Consider the following 24,371-nt stretch of genomic DNA (forward strand, 5'->3'; position numbering starts at 1 on the left):
CTTTCGCCCGTAGTCAGCTGGGATAGGCTCCAGCTTGCCTGCGACCCTGTAGAACAGGATAAAGCGGCTACAGATAATGAGATGAGATGAGAAATTCTAAGCTCTGCTTAGTTTTGTTTAATTTAATTTTTGGTCCACAGACACACAACTGAATCTCTATTACTGTTCCTACTCAGGCCCAAGTGATTTTAATCCAACAAAATTTCACTCTAAATTAATTCTGTTTTAAATTAGCACAACATTATTACTCGCACTTGAAGAAGCATGTTCATATTCAGTCATTGTTGTCTCTCTCAAAGCCAATATTATGTCCAATTTGGTATGTAGTGCACAACATGGGTCCACCAGCCATTAGCTAATAAGTGCACTCATATAGGGAGGAGGAAGCCATTTCAGATTAAGCCCTAAAATTGTCCTTGTACAAAATAACACAAAAACAGCACTGTGCAAAATGCCTCGTGTTCGTGTCTCCATTAGTCATTTCTTGTCGAGCAAGTGGCAGAAAGTCAGAGGCTCTTTTTCATACTCATGAGCTGCATGTTTAGCTAAATGACCAATTTGCTGATCAAAATTAGACCTTAATGAAACCCAGATGGCAACAGCCATTTTCCTCACAACAGTGTTTGCTGTTGAAGCCCATGTTCTGTGCTTGCTCAGACACATCCACTAAGACTCCTCAGCTCCAAGTATTGCACTGGTTGACTGCACATGCAAAGAAAATCAGAGACTTTACACCTAATTATATGAACCAGTACAGCTTATTTTGGTCCACTATCCAAAAGGAAGTTAACAGTCAAAGGCACCAAGGTGTAATTTTACGTATTGATGATGGTTGGGATGTGGTTAAGAACATTTACACCAACCACAGCACTGCTGAATTCTCGATTCTGATTAGTCAGAAGGTGTTTTCTATAACAGTATGGCTTGGACAGGAGCGCCAGCTGCAAAGCAAATCACAGGTTTATATTAGTGTATTCATTCTGATACATTACTCTTTTTATCAGCAAAACTTAAGGACTTAAAGCGAGACGGCCTTTCGATTTCATAAAATCGGTGAAATTTAGTTCCCTCTGAAATTTGGCCATTGCGATATATGTTTATTTCTGTAACATCTCACAAAATATCAGGCCGTCCTGTGGCTGGGAAGTTATTTAATAAGGGAATTCCCTAGCAAATGTGCATGAAATCGCTCGCTTTGCACAGTCAAGCAGACAGAGGAAGTCTGTGCGCGCATGCGTAGGTTTAGCCGCTGCTTCTTCTTTTGGGTTTTACAGCAGCTGGCATCCACAGTGTTGCGTTACTGCCATTTACAGGTTTACTTTTGACTGTGCACTGACCGTTACATCATTCTGTCGCTAAACGAACAGCTGATCACACCGAGGTGCTCGCTGACCGCCGATATTTATTAGTCTGGTCCTGCGCTTCCTTTCCTTCACAACATAGCGTCTTTTCTTCTCACTTTCCGTCACTGTAGTCAGTTTTTCATGTTTCATTCGCACACTCACCTCCTCCATTTTTCTCTCCTGTTTCAAATTTGTATCCCACAATGCCTTGTGCGAACAGGGAAAGCCCACCATGTGATGCATGATGTAGTATCTTGTATTGTGTCATGGTGAAGCAGGAAAAAATGGCGAAGAATTTAGGGCCATGTGGCCCTAAATTCATTATTTGTTCTATTTAAAAAAAAACCTAATAAAATTGGAAGTCTGTGATTTGAATTCAGTAGCTTTTGGTCTACTACACAAAAATAATTGGGTGTCAGGGGAAATAATTTTTATGACTTACACTTGAAAAATCTGAAAGGCAGTCTACCTTTAATAGGCATGTAACAATATATCGTGTCACGATAAATCATGATACAAATCAAAATAAAAAATGAAATCACGACTATCATCAGGCTGCGTAATCTCATTTTCCCTAGTTGTAACTGCATTGTTTAACATACTATAGCAGGAATGCATGTAACTTCACCCTACGCTGAAGTAACACAGCTCTAATGCTGCAAAAACACACACACACACACACACACACACACACACACACACACACACACACACACAGGGGAAGAAAAAAAAAACCCAGATCCAAAATGGGGAAGAGCTGCTGTGTGACTGACTGGACAAACAGATTTAACAAGAAATCAGACCTCTCTTTTTACAGATTGCTAAAAGCTAAAGAAAAGAGAAAAGACAAATGGAGGTTGTACAAATATTCATAAAAATTTACTATGAAAAGGCCTATTTGTTATTAACTTTTTCATTTTAATAAAAGGAATGTTTTAGTTAATAAGCTTTTAAATTTTACTCCAACCTTTACAAATGTGGGAAAATAATTATTGTTGATCATTAAGAAAATGAAACAAAAGTGGGTTTTTTTTATTTAAGTAAAGGAATATTTAAGTTAAACAATAGGAACATAAATGTTGCTTTTTTTGGGGAATAACTTTTTTCATTTAATATTTTTTAAAATTATCATGGAAAAATTGAATTCTGGACCCAATAACATGAACCGAATTGTGAATTGGAGGACTCATTACATGCCTAGTACTTAGGGACTAGGAGTGCATGCTGGATTTTTTTAAATTGAATTTTAAAAGAAAATACAAACAAACAACCAAAAAAAACCCCCAAACTGACACACACTTTCCTGATATAGTAACGTTTTCTGCGGGGAGACGTTTATTTAGAATCTCTGGAAGGAGGCTCCAGCGTCACTGCTCTGTAACAGAGGTAAAGCTGTTGCTTTAATTTTTCCGACATCAAACGGTCTTCAGCACAGAGTGGTTTGTTGTTTCTCAGTAACAGGACAAGCTACATTTATTTAGGAATAAATGGGGAACATTTGTTTTTAGTGATACAATATCTTGTGGATGTTTCACAACATTAAATGTAACTATAAGTGAAAACACAGTATGACGAGTTCTTTAATAAACAGAAAATTGTTAGAGTTGACAACATGCTGTGGGTTAAGAGAGAATAAATTCAAGTAACTTGGACTCTCTTTGGCATCAGTTGTGAGCCAACTCCAACCTTGTTCATAAGTTGAGAGGAATAAAACAGAGTTTCCATCTGGGCTTTATGACGACAGTCACTTGTTCTCCGAATGATAAAGATGCAAGATGGAAGGAAGCAATTGTCTCTTGGTCAGCCTGTCGGTAAGAACAGTGGCTAAGAGCTTTGAAACATGGCCAAGTGTATCTAAGTGTGTGCAGCTTAGTGACAGACCTAAATAGAAAATAAAATAAAATAAAAGCAGCTTATTGTCACGATAAAATGAAAGAAAACACCACAAAAGTACAGTGGGCGCTTCTGCACAAAGTACAGAATCTTATAAAAAAAAATTAACACTATCAGCAAGCATAAATGGTTGTTTACTAACTAACTAACTAAAATAAATAAACGACAGGCGTTTCCTTTTCCCCATCGTCGTCAGTTACAGGGATGCTGCCTCAACATGCACAGGCTCTCAAACACAGCCAGCTAGAATGACAGAGAATAAGAGATCAAGGATAGCGAAAGAGAAATGCAGGGGTAAATATGAGCATAAGGGGAGAGGGAGAGAGAGAGAGAGAGAGAGAGAGAGAGAGAGAGAGAGGATATTACACGGTGGCACAAAGATATGCAGTTTATCTTCGAGTGGTGAAAATATTTTCAACACGAGAAGATAAACTTCATATCTTTGTGCCCCTGTGTAATGTTCTTAATATTATATGGACACATCTCAAAAAAAAGAAAAAAAAAAAAACGCAACTTAATCAAAAGAATTTTATTTTTGCACCGGTTCGCCATTTTGACAATGCATATCCGGTCAGCAGGAAAAACACTGGGAGTGGCGTCATCGGCGTGAAATACCGTGAATTATTATATACACAGGACACTTTTTCGATGGAAAAAAAAAAATGTGTTCTATTCCCTTCTAGCGGGTTTCATTCATTTGATAGCATGTAATACCGTTAGCATATCGCTTATCTTATGTGTATTATGCCACTCTACCTAATGGAGAATGAGTGTTGAATATGGTTTACGATATGCATGGCTGTCAAGACAGCATGACGTCACATGTCGGCGCTGACGTGAATATCCAATGAGAAACTTTTCTGTTGTGCATGCGCAGAAGCATTTACTTGTTCGCCGGTAAAGAGAAAGACACGCTGAACACCCGAAAGGCGACCAAAACTTTATTAGATATTCTTCAGGCATATTTACAAGAGAAAAACATACCAACGGACATCGAAAAACTGGAAGAGAGAGTGTGTATGTATGTATAATAATAACAACAGTATTGGCTGGCTTTTTTTCATAGTCTATCAGATGTATTCCATTCAGCTACTCATATTTGACTCGTTCAGTATCCTGCTAGCTGAATGGAAGATTTCTGATAGACCACTCAATGCCAACCAATATTATTTAAATATGTCACTCAGATCTGGGATGTATGTCATATGAAAAATGTGAGTTTTTCAACAGTTTTTCAACAGAAGATAAACTTCATATCTTCAAGCCAACATGTGATTTTTTTTATTATTTAGACACAATCACAAACAAAAAGTAAACAAATTTATCAAAACAATTCACTGATTTCCTCACAAATGACATATCAAGCTTTATGTCATGGTTTTGATTCTCCATGTCCCGGATGTAGCTCATATAGAAAATACACGTGACATATTTCCCAGTAAGACACTCATGTCCATATTATATAGATAAAAATAAACTAACACTTCTTCCAGCTGCTTCCATTAGGTGTCGCCACAGTGGATCATCATGAGCCGCATATTTAATTTAGCATAGGTTTTTACACCGGATACCCTTCCTGACGCAACCCTCCCCAGTCTATCCAGCTTTGGGACCAGCACTACGTATGCAGTGGCTGGGTATTTTTAATTAATCAGCATGTTTGGACAGTGGGAGGAAACCGGAGCACCCAGAGGAAACCCATGCAGAACAGGCAACAGTGCTAACCACTGCACCACCACGCTGCCCTATTTCTTACTAACTCTTGGGACAAAATCTGACAATAAAGTGCAGGCTCTGCTGTCGTTAGTCATTCTGGGAGTCCGGAAGCTCAAGTGCCATCATTTACAAGGGGGTCAAGAGGCACCATTATTGCTCTGATAATCTCACACTTCAACAAACCATAACAGAACACTAAATCCAGGGGGACATAAACAGTGTTGGCTTTCTGAAAACCTGTTGGGATCACTGATAACACTGGGCACAAGTCTCAAATCAGCAGTTGACAGTTAATCATGGTCTGTCAGTTTGTACGTAATAACGTACTTCACTTCACGAACAAGAATCACAGCTGGCTAAGAAATGCATGAACACTGTATACCGATAACTTTGAAAGTGATCATGATGAAGCCCTTTACACACAGCAGGGTGTTACCGAAGCCCTCACGTCCCTTGACTTATCTCCAACACACTGTGGAAGCTTTATATGAGGCAGGAAACATGAGCTCTGCTGCTGAATGCTGGATTTAGTGGCTGGAAGACAGTGCGTAATTCACAGGGTTCATAAAGTCCTCACCTGCCGCGCGGCCTGACAGCTGAGCTAATCAGCCATGCAGAGAGAAACGCATTGAGACATACAGCCTGTTTTCTCTCACACACATTCTTTGTCAAAATCTCTAGGTGTCTCTCACAAGCAGTTCATTTATTCACTTCAGGGAACTAGAACCACATACACACAATCACAAAACCACAGCGAGATCTCCAATATGTAATTTACGTAGTAAATACCCTGTAAAGCTAAATGTATAACCACCATATAGCTAGCTTTGCCAGTGAAAATTATATAGGCATTTATTAATAGCACCTAAAATCCTCTCAGTGTTTGGCTAACTCCAGCTAGCAGACAAGCCTTATAAACACCCACAATATTTACTGTAAACGATAGCCAGTATGCTAGGATCAGCTATCCTGACAGGATTTCGGATCAGAATTTTCAGTCATAGACATACACTTCTTTCGAAATCCTGTCCGGTTAGCACATTTTAGCCAGCTCTTTTTAGCAGTGAGGATTTTAATTGTTTATAAATATGACTTCTGGTCAAATTAGCACGTTAGCTAGTAGCATTATGAACATTGAAAAATAGAACTTAAACAACCAGTGTCCGAAATCACTCCCTACTTACTACACTGGTGCTTGAAAATTTGTGAACCCGTTAGAATTTTCTATATTTCTGCATAAATATGATCTAAAACATCATCAGATTTTCACACAAGTCCTAAAAGTAGATAAAGAGAAGCCAGTTAAACAAATGAGAAAAATATTATACTTGTTCATTTATTTATTGAGGAAAAATGATCCAATATGTAAAATCTGAGAGTGGCAAAAGTATGTGAACCTTTGCTTTCAGTATCTGGTGTGACCCCCTTGTGCAGCAATAACTGCAACTAAATGTTTCCGGTAACTGTTGATCAGTCCTGCACACCGGCTTGGAGGAATTTTAGCCCATTCCTCCGTACAGAACAGCTTCAACTCTGGGATGTTGGTGGGTTTCCTCACATGAACTGCTCGCTTCAGGTCCTTCCACAACATTTCGATTGGATTAAGGTCAGGACTTTGACTTGGCCATTCCAAAACATTCACTTTATTCTTCTTTAACCATTCTTTGGTAGAACGACTTGTGTGCTTAGGGTTGTTGTCTTGCTGCATGACCCACCTTCTCTTGAGATTCATGGACAGATGTCCTGACATTTTCCTTTAGAGTTCGCTGGTATAATTCAGAATTCACTGTTCATATCAATGATGGCAAGCAGTCCTGGCCCAGATGCAGCAAAACAGGCCCAAACTATGATACTACCACCACCATGTTTCACAGACGGGATAAGGTTCTTATGCTGGAATGCAGTGTTTTCCTTTCTCCAAACATAACACTTCTCATTTAAACCAGAAAGTTCTATTTTGATCTCATCTGTCCACAAAACATTTTTTCAATACCCTTCTGGCTTGTCCACGTGATCTTTAGCAAACTGCAGATGAGCAGCAATGTTCTTTTTGGAGAGCAGTGGCTTTCTTCTTGCAACCCTGCCATGCACACCATTGTTGTTCAGTGTTCTCCTGATGGTGGGCTCATGAACATTAACATTAGCCAATATGAGAGAGGCCTTCAGTTGCTTAGAAGTTGCCCTGGGGTCCTTTGTGACCTTGCCAACTATTAAACGCCTTGCTCTTGGAATGATCTTTGTTGGTCGACCACTCCTGGGGAGGGTAACAATGGTCTTGAATTTCCTCCATTTGTACACAAACCTGTCTGACTGTGGATTGGTGGAGTCCAAACTCTTTAGAGATGGTTTTGTAACCTTTTCCAGCCTGATGAGCATCAACAATGCTTTTTCTGAGGTCCTCAGAAATCTCCTTTGTTCATGCCATGATACACTTCCACAAACATGTGTTGTGAAGATCAGACTTTGATAGATCCCTGTTCTTTAAGTAAAACAGGGTGCCCACTCACACTTGATTGTCATCCCATTGATTGGGAACACCTGACTCCAATTTCACCTTCAAATTAACTGCTAATCCTAGAGGTTCACATACTTTTGCCACTCATAGATATGTAATATTGGATCATTTTCTTTTTTTAAATTTTTTTTTGGGCTTCTTCCACCTTTATTGGATAGGACAGTGTAGAGACAGGAAATGAGCAGGAGAGAGACGGGGAGGGATCAGGAAATGACCTCGGGTCGGAATCGAACCCGGGTCCCCGGATTTATGGTATGGCGCCTTATCCACCTGAGCCACGACGCCCCCAATATTGGATCATTTTCCTCAAGAAATAAATGACCAAGTATAATATTTTTGTCTCATTTGTTTAACTGGGTTCTCTTTATCTACTTTTAGGATTTGTGTGAAAATCTGATAATGTTTTCAGTAGAATATGTATTTATCACAAAAATACATGCATGTATTTATTATTTTGAAAACCCACCAGCTGCCTGATCTGGCATGTTTTAATTGTGTGACAGTAATGACGTAAATACCAGCGCAACGGACTAGTGTCCGAAAGTGTGTTTTTTCATTTTACCAATGAGCTCACTATATAGTTCCCTATATAGGGAGTAGTGAACAAGTGAGCGATTTCAGACACAGGGTCCTTCTCAGAAATAAGGTTAGCTTCCGCTAGATAGCTAGCTAATAAATTCTGGGATATAATAATAGACCAGACAAGACAAGACAAGCCTTCTGTAGTCTGCAATATGAAAACAGATTTTATTGAATTTAGCTTGGTTTTTTTAAGCTATCAAGCATTTTGCATTACTGCATGTTTGTAAAGTTACTGTAAATTGAATAGAGTCATCAGCCACATCTATAGCACAAGATCTAAAAGATCTTTGCAAGAATGGACAAGTTGCTAGCTTGGGTGCCTAGAATAAACATATGTATCCTAGCAAGCGAGGAATATTAATTAGCTTGCACAGATGCTAGTCAATCTTTGCAAAGTACAAAAAGGGAACCACAAAGAGATGTGTAAACAAAACTGAATTAAAAAAAAAAAGTGTACAGTATCACGCAAAACCTTTTAGATAACTAATGCTCAGCTCACACCTATAACACAGTCACCTCATACTTAAACAAGAAATGAAGACGCTATGCAGATTCAAATAGCATCTATGTGCAAAATATAACAGCACAGCTCAAGAGTGAAATTTCGAAGACTACATGAAGCTACCTCTGCCAGGGATTTGAGTATTTTTAATTATTTTACATAATCTGTATTAATGCACATAATTAACTTTTTAGCTAACAAATGCCTGGGCAGCTTTGACACTTTCACTTGTCTTATGGCCTAGCTAATGGTATAATGAAGTGTCTCTGTAGAGAAAAATAATCTAAAAATGAACAGCACTTCAAATCCAGAAGTTTATTTAAAAGCATAATTAGCAAATTGGGTCAAAACAGCTGTTAAACTAATCATACGCTTATATTTTGCCTAAAGACAGCTGAATGCGCCTGGCCTGGACTTCAATTAAACTTTTTTCTAATATGGCTCACCATGTGAATAAGATCAAGACCGCTGATATAATGGACGGAGCTAAGCATCCTGCACAGTGAATGGAGACATTGCCATGGCAACAGGCTTTATTTGTAGCAGGATGTGAGGCAGGACAATAGCTGGCTGCTGATTTTCCCACCAATTCACCACCATCACTCCATTTCTCTCTGGGCTTGGGGACCACAACAAAGCACATTGCCAATTTAACTTCATTAATTACATAAATACATTGCATTACAGTGATGGGTTTGGAGAAAGTTGCGCCGAGTGAGGAGGACAGTCTAATGTAAACCACTCAACACGTTAAAACAAAGAAGAAGAAGAAGAAGAAGAAGAAGGCGGCTAAGGTGTAGTGGCTCTATGAACAGTTACGACTCCTCACATACAACATGCCATTAAAATAAATGGAACCATCTGGCGTTGAAGTCGAGATCATAATCATCCAACTGCAGCAGAACTGTTTTCAGTTTAGAATAATCATTATTGTTCTTTCTCAAAGCATCTTGTGTTTCTATGGCTTCACTTCAACACATAAATGAGTCAACGGTACCCTTAACATGATTACGTAACTAATCCAAACTCTATTACTGAAATACAATCATGATGTGTGGTGATGAAAACCAGAACTGTGGACAATTCAGTACATAGTGCAAAAACTATTCTCTTTATTCAGAGACCTTATAGGTTGTTTCTTGCAGTGGACCCCTTTAAAGGAGACATATTCTACCCCTTTTCCACAAGTTTACAGAGACCCTGAGGTCTTAAAGTGCCTGTGATATGCTTTGGTAAAAATAACAAGGATAAACTCACCACAGCACCTTCTCACCCTGTCTACACAGCTCTATCCAGAACAGCCGGTTTGGGTGCCTGTCCCTTTAAATGATAATCAGCCACTGCTCACCTCACCCTTTCTTAGGCTACATCCACACGACAACGGCAACGAGATTTTTTTTTTTTTTAAATATCACGTCCACATGGGCAACGGATCAGTAAAATATCAGGTTCATATGGCAACGCAACGCTTGCTGAAAACGATGCAATACACATGCCACACCTCTACGTGCGCTGTAAGACGGTCCCATCGGAGACACCAGAACAATAGAAGAAGTAGACGCATGCGCATAAACCCCTTCTTCTGTAGCAATAGCCACAAAGTTTTGATTATTAATCAGTAGCGTAAAACGAAAGACGCGGAAAGAGGAATGAACGGGGGTAGATGGAAGCCGGTACGCCAACATTCTGATATCCTCCAGAATTCTTTAATGGTCCGGAATAAATTGAATGCTACACGTTGATGGATTACTTTGTTCTTCTACGCCTTTTTTGAGGAATGTATTGTCGGACTTAAACCAACATCTGAAGAGGTGAGATCGCGCCTTTTTTTTTTTTCCTATGTTTGCTGGCGGGATTGTTTTTGTTTTTGGAAAGCGCACGGGCGGTGCGCGGTTTGGTACTGCTTCCGCAGTGTTTGGACTAAAGACTCTGCCCTTAGGGCTATTCTCTCACTCTCTCTCTCACTTTGCACCATTACACAATAAATATTCACAGTGAAAATATTTTGTAAGCGCGTTTCATGAACCAAGTTATAGGATTTGTTGACAACTCGCATCGAGTTCGTTACACTTCTACCCGGCGTGAAGCACTGACAGTCATGTGGTTGTGACGTCATCGTAAACAAATCCGTTCTACTCATCCAGACGACTTCGCAACAGCGCCGTTGCCAGATTTTTTCACTCTGGGACCCATTCTCAAAAGATTTCATTTTGGGGCACCCAAAACGCCAGTGCCGTGTGGACGCCAGGCCTAAACAATAAGCAATTTTATCAGATTCACCTGAATCCGTTGCCGTGTGGACAGGGCCTTAGACTGGGTGTGCCGATACTGGTACGGTTTTGCACTACCATGGCAACTTTTGGTTGGGAACCTTGGGAGGAAAAAAAATGGCTGCCGGAGAAAACACAGTGGTGCAACCATATCTGTTTGAACCAGAGTCAGACCCTGGGCAAGAAGAGACTCCCGAACAAGTTCGAGAATTACGGATACAACGTTTCCGAATGAGCCAAGCAGGTGTAGGATTGTTTGCAGACACTCAGTAATGTACGCGGATCAGCCATAATATTAAAACCACCTGCCTAATATTGTTCCCACTTGTTCTGCCAAAACACATTCGACCCATTGAGGCATGGACTCCACAAGACCTCCTAAGGTATTCTGTGGTATCTGGAACAAAAAGACATTTGCAGCAGATCCTTTAAGTCCTGCAAGTTGTGAGTTGGGGGCTCCATGGATCACACTTGTTTGTCCAGCACATCCCATAGATGCTTGATCGGATAGAGATCTGAGGAATCTGGAGGCCAAATCAACACCTTGAACTCTGTCATGTTCCTCAAACCATTCCTGAACAATTTTTGCAGTGTAGCAGGGCACATTATCCTACTGAAATACCACTGCCAAGAAGGGGCGTGTTTGGTCTGCAACAATGTTTAAGTAGGTGATATGTGTCAAAGTAACATTCAAATGAATGCCAGGACCCAAGGTTTCCTAGCAGAACATTGTCCAGAGCATCACACTGTCTCCCATAACACATCCTGGTGCCATCTCTTCCCCAGGTAAGCGATGCACAAACACCCAGCCGTCCACATGACGTACGTAAAAGAAAACGTATCAAAAAGTCACTCAGATCTTTACGCTTGCCAGTTTTTCCTGCTTTCAACACATCAACTTCAAGAACTGACTGCTCTCTTGCTGCCTAATATATCCCAGCCCTTGACAGATGCCACTGTAACAAAATAATCAATGTTCTTCATTTCACCCATCAGTGGTTTTAAATGTCATGGTTGATCGGTGTGTTAACCATTTATTACAATCTTTAAACATTTTGTATTTATGCTAGTGGGTCCGGTGCTTGAGAGGGAGGAAAAAAAAAATTAAAAATCACACCTTCTCAAAAGGTCGTTCAAGCTGTGGGTGGAGATACGCAGATGAGAGGTTGGTATATTTATAATGATGTTTTCTGAAATAGGCAGCCCAAAAGAAACTGACTGGGTGTCTTATTTAAGAGTTTATGGGTTGGTAGGCTCCAGAAACCCAAACGTATGTGTGCAAGCACTGAAAAAGTGAGTTTTTCATAAGGGACCCACTTCATCCAGATTTGATTTTTGAACAATCATAATTAAAATCATACATAAGTATACTGTTTGGCAGTTTGATGGGTATGAATACAACATTAACCCATTTCTATTTCAATGACAACAAGATGTGGTATAAAATTTGTGATAAACATTTGGAAACACAAGTACAAGCAGCTACACGTTCTTGATATGAGCAGTCAGTTTTTCCAGGCATTACACACACACACACACACACACACACACACCCATTCCTCATGCAAACTTCAGATGTTTGTAACGCTGGTTTGTTTCTTGAACCTTTCACTCCAACTCCTCAGCCCTTCAAAATCAGTTCTAGGCAAGCTGCTAAAGTGTATACTGTATTACAGTAGGCACTAGGACTGGGGATATCGAATTGATAATTATCACAATATTTCCTTTTTAAAATATCGCGATAGTTGATAATGTCAGATGAACCAGCCCACAGTAATCCCAAATCAGTGTATCCTGCGGATCTGGATTGCGATTTTGCACTATAAAAAGTATTCCATGCAAAAACTATCATCCCCATGCAGCACGGGCGATTATCGCAAGATGGGTCAATTTTCGCAGATATCTGATTACATCACCCTATCGCCCAGGCCTAGCAGGCAGGCGCTGCTTCGGTTCGTTTCGAAATATCAGACACATAAGGTTTGAAGGACGTTTTTTAAGGGGTCACAAGAAATTAATGACTACTCAGAAAATGTATTCATTTTCGACATGCCGGTTACATGATACTATTACAAATTCCTGCTGGCGCTCAGGCGTTCACTTGGTGATGGGTGGCAGTGCCCTATTTCATGCGGCGAGTACACAACACTGGGATTAGAGCTAAAAATATTTTTCCATTTCCATGTTACCATCGAGCCAAAGGAGGCTGCTAGCACCTACCGTGAAGAAATGAAATGCTGCAGGCTTCCCCTACAACACACTACCACCAACGTTTATGCCCCAATAAACCGAACAGGTTTTGTTATCAGTAGGGAAGGAATGAATAAACAGCAAGCGGTGCGCAAGCTGAGGTAATAAACTGAATTCTGTGTCATCTGCATTCTACCAGAGTGGAGTATGTAAAGTACACAAAGAGAGAGTTTGCATTTTGTGGATATGCTACAAAAACTGACAAGCCCTTTAAAACAAGCCCTTTGCTTATCCCACTCTCCTGTTGGTTGTGATGAGGGAGGAAATAATTCAAATGCCAAAGGAGCAAAGAGCAAGAGGCTAAAATGAAAGTTACTGCAGCCTTAACAGCAATAAAAGAGATCTGCTTCCGATACGGCCCATTAATCTACAGATGTTACTTGCAGCCAGGGCGCTGCGAGGGAGGCGATCACAGCCAAACAACCCATGTATAGCAGAGACGTTTCAAATAGCGCACAGATTCCAAGTGTACAAAGAAAAATATCCTGATTCACAAACAGAATTTTAAAGAATAACACTGAAATCCTCCATGGAATGCTCCATGGTTCTAGAGACTTGGAAAATCAACACCAAGGTGCTCCAAGGTACCGTTCTGGCGGTCCAACACACTTCATGCTCATAATCACCTACAGGTAGTAGTGTGTAGGAAAAGGGAGCAGTGCATGTTGAGAGTAACTCACCTGCACACGAGGGTGGCAATGATGACACACCAGGCCGTGCAGCAGCAGTCGGCATTGGGCTGCTCACTGCTCTTCTTGCGGCGGCAGCAAAGCCAGAATGAGTAGAAGAGGAGGAAGAGGAGGTCAAGGGCCAGGCAGGCGAGAGCCACTGCTCCCAGCAGCAGAATGGACTGTAGGACAACAGGAGAAATGGAGGAAACATTAGTATGAGATCTCAGTGAACATTACATGGGATGATCTAAGAATGTGCTGAATGGAGTCCAACGTAGCAGAGCAAACAGATGGAAGAATGAGTGAAGCTCCTAAAATAAATAGGACTGGATGAATGCATTGCTTATTTTGGATAATCAACCAGTTTTTGCACATTGTCCGAGTAGCTAGATCCAAACGATTAGCAAATTCTCTCCAAAAATGGCAAAGAAAGCCTGAATAAATTTGCATTAATATTAAACCCTGAACATGACATCATTAAGGAGAGGACACTATAATACTATCCGTTATCTGTAACCGCTTATCCTGTACAGGGTCGCGGGCAAGCTGGAGCCTATCCCAGCTGACTATGGGTGTGAGGCGGGGTACACCCTGGACAAGTCGCCAGGTCATCACAGGGCTGACACACATACCCCTTTTCCACCAAATCAGTTCCAGGGCTGGTTCGGGGCCAGTGCTGGTGCTGGTTCACAACTCGTTCAACTTGTGAGCCAGCTGAGAACCAGTTTGCTTTTCCATAGCTCACGGTGCTAAGGGAAGCCACGTCATTATGTCGTTGTATACATCAGTTACGTCGCTACGTTTGCATAAACCTTGGCGCGAATATCAAAGCAAAAACAACATGGAAGAAGCAGCAACAAACAACAGCAATAATAATAATAATAATAATAATGGATGACTTCGCGTTTGTACAGCTGCTGCTTCTCGTCGCTTAAAAATGGCGATCTTTCGCGGTCTTGTTATTGTTGTTGGTCTTAATGACTCCGCCTCCCTGCTGACGTAAGCAGTTCTTTCCTCTGGCCCAGCAGAGAGTTGGTGCTAGCCTGGAACCGTTTTTTCTGGCCCCAGAGCCAATTCTTTGCCAGTGGAAACAGAAAACCTGGTTCCAAACTAAGCACTGGCCCCGAACCAGCCCTGGAACTGCTTTGGTGGAAAAGGGACAACAGAGACAAACAACCATTCACACTCACATTCACACCTACGGTCAATTTAGAGCCACCAATTAGCCTAACCTGCATGTCTTTGGACTGTAGGGGAAACCAGAGCACCCGGAGGAAACCCACGCAGACACGGGGAGAACATGCAAACTCCACACAGGAAGGTCCCTGTCAGCCGCTGGGGTCGAACCCAGAACCTTCTTGCTGTGAGGTGACAGTGCTAACCACTACACCACTGTGCCACCCCCCACATAACGTATTGCTCAATGTTGCCAAACATCTCAGGGTTCCCCCTGGGTTCTACAAAAAAACCCTCCACTTTTTTCCCTGAAAAATAGTCAAATTAGTATTCTTCACTTTTTCTTAGTTACCGATTTATCAAAGTGGACTTAATACAGGTTTATATCAACCAAACGGGCACAATTCAAATATTTGTACAGATACAGCTAGGCCTCTCCATTACATATAAAATCTAGGCTCCACTCCAGCCTCTAATAAGAAAGACCTTATTTTGGGCAGCTTGTGCACCATCAAGCTAAAATAAACCTCTTTAGTTTGAGCTTACTTCAGGTTGTTTTAGCATGTAATTATTCAAAAGATGTATTAGGACTCCCTTTAGCCTTTACTTGAACAGATATCTTGATTTACAATTAAACAGAGTTGAGAAGAATCTTGGAACAATCAACAGTGAAGAAATCTGAATTTCCCGTTGATTTACCAACCGAACACAAAATGGCACTGCGTTTTTCATCATCATACATTCGCCACAGGGCTGTTTCTCGCTACTGAAAAGACCAGGGGCCAAGTCAAGCTTTCCTGGGGCTTGTATTTTTTAATGTGTTTATTATTTTTTTTTAAAGGGAGATTGGCATCAATAGGTTGGGGAGGTTATATCTAACTTTACAAGAAATATTATCATCCACACACATTCAAAGGTTATGACATCTTTATTAGTGATTTTTGCGCTGCTCTTTTTAAATGCATGTAGTTCACGTCAGTTTCGGTCTCCTTATCATCATCAACACCCATAATGTCTCAGGAAACTGAAGCATGTGTCAACTGACTATTAAATATCACTAGTAAAATTTATCATCAGTTTCATAAAAATGTATAATTTCTCACTCACATATCTCTCCTTTAGGACCACAAAGACACCAATTCTCAGCTACATTACATTCAAAATCCCAGATGACATCCCAGTCTGTCGTTTTCTATTAATCTGTTACTTTTTTGAGGGGAAAAAAAAATACCTGGGGGCTATAGCCCGAGTGATGGGGCTTAACGACGCCACAGTGTTCGTCGCAGGAACTCAACATGCCACACCGCCCGGAACATAGAGCCTTTCAGTCGCTTGCTGGCTGACAGCACTTTCACTTTGGCCTTTTTTTTTTTTTAAACCGACCCCTGTATCACTGACTGTCCGATGTGCTCAGGGACGGTTGGGGCTCTGAGCATGCCTCCCCGTGCCGGTTTTGGCCCTTAAATCATCTTCGGTGCTTGAAGAAGCCCGACCAAAAAAAACTTTGCCAGCTTAGACTGTGCCATTGTTTAGCTCAGCCCAAAAAAAACCCAAATAAACAAACAAACAAACAAAAAAAAAAACCCTTAGCCAGACACCAAAAAGAAGCAACAGGGCAAAGGATTTTGCAAGGGATTAGCGGCAGGCTGCCAGGTCGCTCCGTTGTGTGTTGTTGTTGATGTTGATTTTAAAAGAAACTCAGTAAATTACATCGGGAAATGAATACTTAAGTCTGAGTGAAAAATACTGTAGCGAGCGTGTGTGGAAGAAGAGTCTGGAGACAGAAATCTTAGTTTCTCAGTTGTTAACCTGTGCTACTTGCTCTCGATAGCAGTGGCTTGACCACTTTATTAGCATTCACTAACACTACTGATGAACGCTACACTGGCAGGAAGGTTACTTCACTGCTGCGCTGACGGCGCCAACTCACGGTTAAGCTCGTGTTGGCCTTCGAGAAGGCCTAGGGCGATACATTTTTGGTCCCTCCCACTATAAATCAAAATCTGATTGGTTAATTAATCTGTCACTTCCTACATAAACATACACTGCCATGGCCTTCTGTCCCGGCAATGAAGTTCTAACCAATGAGTGAGCCAGCTCTAAACTCTTCTCAGCCTAGAGACAACAAACAAAAAGATCTCACCGGATAACTCAATTTTGATGTTTTCAGAACAGTAATGCTTTCATTTCTGAATCAAATTTGATAGAAAATGAAGCCAAATTAAAATGAACACTTATAATTCCAAGGTGCCAGACCAGGTTGGTATCCAGATTCTAGCACCTTAAGACTGCAAACTACAACTTATTCAAAAGACCATCATGCATAATGAACCCCACCATCACTGCACAGCATGCAGCAGAGCAACAGACTTGGTTTCATGTCAGATCTGTTCATCTCCAAGCACTCCTGTTACCATGTGGGGTTTTCAAGTCTCACAAAATCATAGTCTCCTTCTTGTCCCTTTCAACTTGTGCCAAGCCGTCCATCAAGCTCACTAGGAGACCACAGGCGACTGAAAACACAGGAATATCTGCCAGACTAGAGAACCATATGAGCGAACAAGCAAAAACAAGCCTTTAAGTTCAGATGACTCCAGCAGAGAGCGAAATGAAGATCTGTGGTCGCTCGCTCGCTGGCACTTCACATGGTTTGGAGAGTGAAACCAAGATGATTAAGCAGAGATAAAGTGTCCTGCTGAGGAGTTAATCATGTCATCCCTCATCCACCTATAAGCCGAACCAAATAAACAAACGGCTAATACAATCATAGAACTTAATAAGCCCTCCCTTGGGACTTCGCGTCTGGTACAATTTTTCATAGACGTGTTTCACAAACTCTGTATTGGTTAACACTAAACAAAGTTTTGACTCCATTCCTAAATACACTCCAATTACCAGAACAGTTAACGGATGTGCTTGTGGTGAAACGGAATGCGGTTTGTGCTCCATCTCTTCCTTTTATGAGAAAAGATTTGGGGGGAGAAAAAATAAATAAATAAATGCACCATCTGATTTCTAGACCATTTAAAGAAAGATATGCAAATCATTCACGAACAAGAAATTTAGTTCAGTTCCCAGAGGGGAATGCTAAACATGGATCGAAACGTGCACCTTGTCTTCGTACTACACGAGACAGTGAAAAATGAACAGTGTACACCACTCAACGTGTCCAACAACAGCAAAAAGTCACTTAAAAGTGGAGGAGCAAAAACTTATCATAGCCCAGATAAAAACTCTTTCTCCTGGAAACAGTACTTGTCTTTAAACCTTTATCTTTAAACAAGCCTTTGTGTCAAAGTTGTCCTGTTGCATGCAAACCACGATGTGCACCTTGTAAATGTATATCTGAGACAAAACACCTTGTCTTTCTCTTCCTTCCCACGCCACAGGACATCCTGTAAAGGTCCAAGTTCCCATTGTGGCAGGGCTTGTTCACACTGAAGCACCTGCTGCTTTCCTGTCTTAACACTCACTGGCTCTTCGACATGCGTTCGATTCCTCCACAATCCGTTCTACAAGTCATGTTGTTCCTGCAGCTGTCAATCAATGCCACTTCCTTCAAACCTGCATGAAGTCTGCTGGCCACAGTGACCACTCTCCAGTGGCCACTTCTGATTGGATTTCACACATCATTTGCATAAAATTTACTTCCAAGTAGAAATGTCCTCGCAAGACTAAGTCCAGCTACGGGTATCCGCTTTATTCATGAGATTAGCACTGGAGAGCTCGTTCAGTGCAATTTCCAGACAATCTCACAATAGGCATGTAACAATATATCGTGGGACGGTGAATCACAATACAAATTTATGACCATTCAAATCGATGAAATAAACAAGAGTGCTCTGAGAGCACAATATCCCCTACTACAATATATTGCAAACGAAATTACAATATGCATATTACTGTCCTATAACAAAGCCTTTTGCCAAGTTTCATGAAATTCCTCTCTTAATTTTTTGAGGAGTTGATTTCAGAAGGTCAGAACCCTTTCTGGGACAGACAGACAGACTTCACCATGACATAATCCCCCTTTGGGTCTTTTGGCCAGCAGGGGATAACGAGTTCTCAGAGAGCACAATATCCCCGTTACAATATATTGCAAACGAAATTGCAAGATGCGTATTACTGCCCTATAACAAAGCCTTTTGCCAACTTTCGTGAAATTCCTCCAAAAATTGAGAGAGGAGTTGATTTCAAATAGTGAGAACCCTTTCCGGGACGGACGGACGGACGGACAGACTTCACCACGACATAATCCGCCTTCATTTTTACACGACATAATCCCCAAGATTCATTTTTATCCCCCTGGCCCTTTCGGCCAGCGGGGGATAAAAATGAATCACGATTATGATTAGGCTGCGTAATCTCTTAGTTTTTCCTTGCTGAAAGTAACTGTTTAGACAGCAAAAGGCACAATAACATACAACAGCAGGAATACACGTGACTTCACCCGAGGCGGAAGTAACACAGCTCTAATGCTGCAAAACCAGGAACCGTGAGTTGGCCTAGTAGTTAGCGTGTCTGCCTCTCGATCGGGAGATTGCAAGTTCTGCTCACAGTCGGGTCACACCAAAGACCATCATAAAAATGGTACCTACTGCCGTCTGGCAAGGCACGCTGCAATACAGATGCGAGTGGGGAGTCAAACTTTCACGGTTACCAGAGGACTAGCCCCCCACTAGCTATGTAATAGGCGAGTGGCCGAGGGCTATGGAAACGGAGCTCGGCGCCGCCCTATGCGCCACATGGCGTGGGAAGGACTTCGATTGATTTGAATGCTGCAAAAACAGAAAATGTAGAGCTGTTGTGTGACCATATGAAAAGATTTAACAAGAAATCAGAGGTCTCTTTTTACAGACTGCTGAAAGATAAAGAGAAGCAAATGGAGGGAGAACAAATGTTCATAAAAAGTTGATCAAGAAAAGGCCTATTTGTTAATAACTTTCATTTTTAAGAAAAGGAATATTTTAGTTAATAGGCTATTATATTTTACTCCAACCTTTACAAATGTGGGTAAATAATTAGTTGGTTATTAAGATTTTTTTTTATTTAACAAAAGGAATATTTCAGCTGATAAAGAATATTACAGTAACTTGCAGTATTTCTATTGTTCTATTCAGCACTGGTTTTTAAGGCATTTATTTCTTGTGTAGTTCTTATTTTAAGTACAGTTTATTTTTAATTTGTATTGTTGTATTCTAGGGCGGCACGGTGGTGTAGTGGTTAGCGCTGTCGCCTCACAGCAAGAAGGTCCTGGGTTCGAGCCCCGTGGCCGGCGAGGGCCTTTCTGTGTGGAGTTTGCATGTTCTCCCCGTGTCCGCGTGGGTTTCCTCCGGGTGCTCCGGTTTCCCCCACAGTCCAAAGACATGCAGGTTAGGTTAACTGGTGACTCTAAATTGAGCGTAGGTGTGAATGTGAATGGTTATCTGTGTCTATGTGTCAGCCCTGTGATGACCTGGCGACTTGTCCAGGGTGTACCCCGCCTTTCGCCCGTAGTCAGCTGGGATAGGCTCCAGCTTGCCTGCGACCCTGTAGAAGGATAAAGCGGCTAGAGATAATGAGATGAGATGTTGTATTCTAACGTATAGTTTACTATTATGGAGCAATTTCTGGCACAAGAATTTCCTTCAGGATCAATAAAGATTTCTCTCATCTTCCATCCATTATCCGTAACCGCTTATCCTGTACAGGGTCGTGGGCAAGCTGGAGCCTATCCCAACTGACTATAGGCGAGAGGCAGGGTACACCCCAGACAAGTCACCAGGTTTATCTCATCTTACCTTATATGAAACTAAATGTTGCATTTTTTTTTTTGGCGAATAAAACTTTCTTCATTTGATGTTTTTTCAAAAATATCAGGGAAAAACTGAATCGTGAACCCAATATCTTGAATAGAATTGAATCATGAATTGGGCAAATCGTTACATGTCTATATCAGAATGATTATATGTTTTCCAGCTAGAGCAATGATGCAATCAATTGGGCGATTTTTTTTTTCTGGATGCACCGGGATGCGTTTCTGTTCACACTACGAATGTTGGTCAAAGTTGGTTTGAGTGTTCGGATCGCAATGCGTCTCAGAGGCACATTGGATCCTGTTCAAACCTGTACTTGTAGCAAGACACATTAATGCCAGGTGTGAACGGGACGACACACAGTGAGCAGGAAATCAGACAACACAGCAGATATAGTGTTATGAAGTGTGAGATGTTTGTGAGTGGGAGTTGCTATGGGCTGGAGCAGTTATCTGGATAGTCTCTGGAAAAAGGCTACACAGGTGGTGTGTGGTTCAAGACTTGACAATTTCATGCCTCTATTTAAATCATATCACGTGCATCAAAACTCAACCCAATTCGGCATCTATTATCAGTAAGTCAGGGAATAGGTTTTGGAAGAATGGGGCTCCATCCCACCAGTACAGCTCTCAAGATGGGTAGAATCCAAGGCACACTAAAGCTGTTTTGGTAACTTGTGGTAGTATAAACCAACTATCTTCTCTACTTTCATTGCTAAATTCTTTAATAGAGCGATGTCCTACAAGATAAACTTTCATAGGACTTGTGCTCTACTGCTGTTTTTCTTTTTCTGCACAAGCTTAAAACAAAGTAAGATCTGAATTTCTTTCATCTTTACAGAATATTCCAATATTAGGGACAGTAAATTAATAGCAAAATAATTGCTATTTACATCCCAAATGGACATTCTCACCGTGGGTGAGAATGTCCATTGAATCAAAATCTTCTTCCAACTCGATGTTGATTGTGAAAGCTTTCTTTCTTTCTTGTTGATCTTCAGACCTTTCTTCATGCTGATCTTCACTGCTACACAAAAATACTGGACTAAAAAAGTCAGCATGGTGGAAATTACTGAAGATGATTTCGATGGTTACCAGTCTTCCAGATTTTGGGAAGCCCCATTCACACCATCATCCTGACTCTTGAAGCAGTTAAAGGAGAACTGAAGGCAATTTTTTTTAATCAAAATTCTATTTCTCATTTTATTAAATATAGGAATGCATTTTTGATCATTATTTTGTCACTGCTATAGCAAGTTATGAGTGTTTGAAATATGCTCTGTAATATATTGGTCCATATGTCAAAGCAACGGCCGTAAACGAGATTCGTTGAGACCTGTGCGAGACATCGTAGGACGGAAGTAAAACGTACAGCGGAAATCAAAGTGACCGACGTCTGCCAATGTTGTCAAAAGACGCACGCGGCCTCTTTCGAACGCTGACGTAATCAAGCCGGAAGTTTTGTTTGTTTTGATAATCAGGAAAGTTTGAAAAAAGTAGGCAGTAATCATCATTTAAACTCATTTTTGTGCAAGATTTCGTTTGGAAAACAGTTTTCAAAATGGCGGCACTGACACCCGGCTGACACTTCACATTTCGAAGTCTCGCACAAGTCTCGTGAAGATTGTGCGGATAAGCGACGCCTGCCGTGGACCAAACAAACTAAATTCAACATGGCTAAAAACCGAATAGGCCGATAAGTATAATATTTAATTGCAATTAGTTGCCAATACAAGTCACAATATATGGTTATTAAAACCGAAATCGTAATTGAATAACACGTTAATTAAGAAATAAAGCAAGTTTAAAAATGACTTCAGTTCTCCTTTAAAGTCTCGGAAACATATAATAATAGCCAGTTTCATTGTGAGGTGGTTTAGGAAGGACAATGAAAGGTTATACCTGGGAGACGAGCCAGCAGGCACTTAGACTATGATCCATCAGTGTTTCAAGTGTAATAGATCCTGTCAGAATTGCACTGCTGCCATGCACAGAGTTACTGTGTGTAGGTTAGCAATGCCTTCAGAATCAATTAAATTCACGCAAGTTTGCTTTAATGGGAGTGAGAAAATGATGTGCATTGCTAAGGAACTTGACGCCAGGACTGGGTGCTGAAAACTGGCATTGAAAAAACACCAACCTAAATCTTTTGGCATTACCGAGTACTGAAAAGTCTTGGAAAATTCAGTGCCTATTTTTGATACTTTAGTCAAAAAATTAGTCAGGACTCAAACCTTAAAAGTTGACGAACTGGCTTTCTGACATTTGGACTACGTTCGTCAGCAGCTAGTATCCAATTATGCGATCTCACTCGGCTGATTTTCCATACACCCTCATGATCGCGAGTGTTATTTTACCTTTTATAAAAACTCGCCAGCTATCTCATATTGACTTCATTCCTGTCAAAAGGTGCGTCTGGTGAAACCGGCTTCCCTTCTTCCTTTTCATCTGACACAGCTTTCACATTTTAAGTCAAAAATTATATTCCTGAAAAGTATCTTTTTGTCATGTTCACTGATGTCACCAACACTACCATAGGAACGGTTTCGAACTACGATGTAGGATTTTACATGGCGAACACAAACGAGTGGAGTGATGCACACACCCCTTTTCGACCAATGGGGAACGGGTTCAGTTTAGATTTGTGCACCAAATTATGAACTGTTCAGAGCATTCCGACCAAAAAGAAATTGGTTCAGAACCTGAAAAGTTGGTTCCCACCTGGAACCAACGTATGGAGCACTTGCATGTGACGTCACATCCGCTCCAGATTGTAGACAAACGCCATCTTGTCGGTTAAACGCCATATTTCCGCCGTCTTTCCGACACTGACTTTCATTATTTTTCGCCGAAATATTCAAATATTACCGTGCCACAATGCCGGAGAGTTGCATGGCATATAAATGCCACAACAGGAGAGGTCAGAAAACGGGAAGTTAGTTTCATAGGCTGCCACGGGACCCTGACAGGCGCGCAAAATGGATTGCTGCTATCGGCCAGGCTGATCCAAACAACAAGAACAAGGCATGGGTACCGACTGGAAGGAACGATCACTGGCGCCTGTGCAGTGACCATTTCATCTCAGGTTCGTCATGTATTTATTTCAGCATATCCATGTGGTTATTTGCAGCATAAGTTTATGACTTGCTCTAATAAAAAATTCCGGGAAGTGGGAGCCTGAGAAAAGGGTTGGGGCGGGGTGGATTGGGTCTTTAGCGGTGTGGTACGAAAAAAACAGTAAAGAACTTATAAGAATTTACCGCTGTCTTAGTAGTAAATCCTTATAAATATAAGGATAAATCCTTATAAGGATTTATAAATAAATATATATACCATGTATGATTCAACCATAATCGGCTGGTCAGTGCTATGCTAGATACTACTGATATATCTAGCATCAGTTCTAGTGCTCAATACTTAAGTGACTTACCCGTCCAATGAGGATTGTTATTTTCTTCTTTACAAGATGCCACATCTTAGGGGGGCTGACAAATCCTGAATTTCTGTAAAGATAACTGTCCAAAGATTTATAAGCACGCAGTGCTTCACCACTGAACAGCGAGGGAAAGTTGATGAGGTAATTATACACGTCTGGGTATTCCACCTCCGGCAGTTCAACATCCACTGACACGGTCGTGAAAACTCCGTCCGGTAAGCCA

The 24,371-nt window shown here is 41.1% G+C and overlaps 1 protein-coding gene across 1 annotated transcript in view; it reads right to left on the reverse strand.

Annotated features, from left to right (window-relative positions):
• The window catches only part of ttyh3a (tweety family member 3a), a 144,707-nt gene that overhangs the window by 58,191 nt on the left and 62,145 nt on the right, over positions 1 to 24,371 (reverse strand). Inside the window, exon 2 of the mRNA XM_060943080.1 lies at positions 13,752 to 13,921. Within this exon, the coding sequence (XP_060799063.1) occupies positions 13,752 to 13,921 (170 nt within the window). The remainder of the gene's footprint in view (positions 1 to 13,751; positions 13,922 to 24,371) is intronic.

The sequence above is a fragment of the Neoarius graeffei genome, chromosome 16 (assembly GCF_027579695.1).
Source record: "Neoarius graeffei isolate fNeoGra1 chromosome 16, fNeoGra1.pri, whole genome shotgun sequence".
NCBI classification, from domain to species: Eukaryota; Metazoa; Chordata; class Actinopteri; order Siluriformes; family Ariidae; genus Neoarius; species Neoarius graeffei.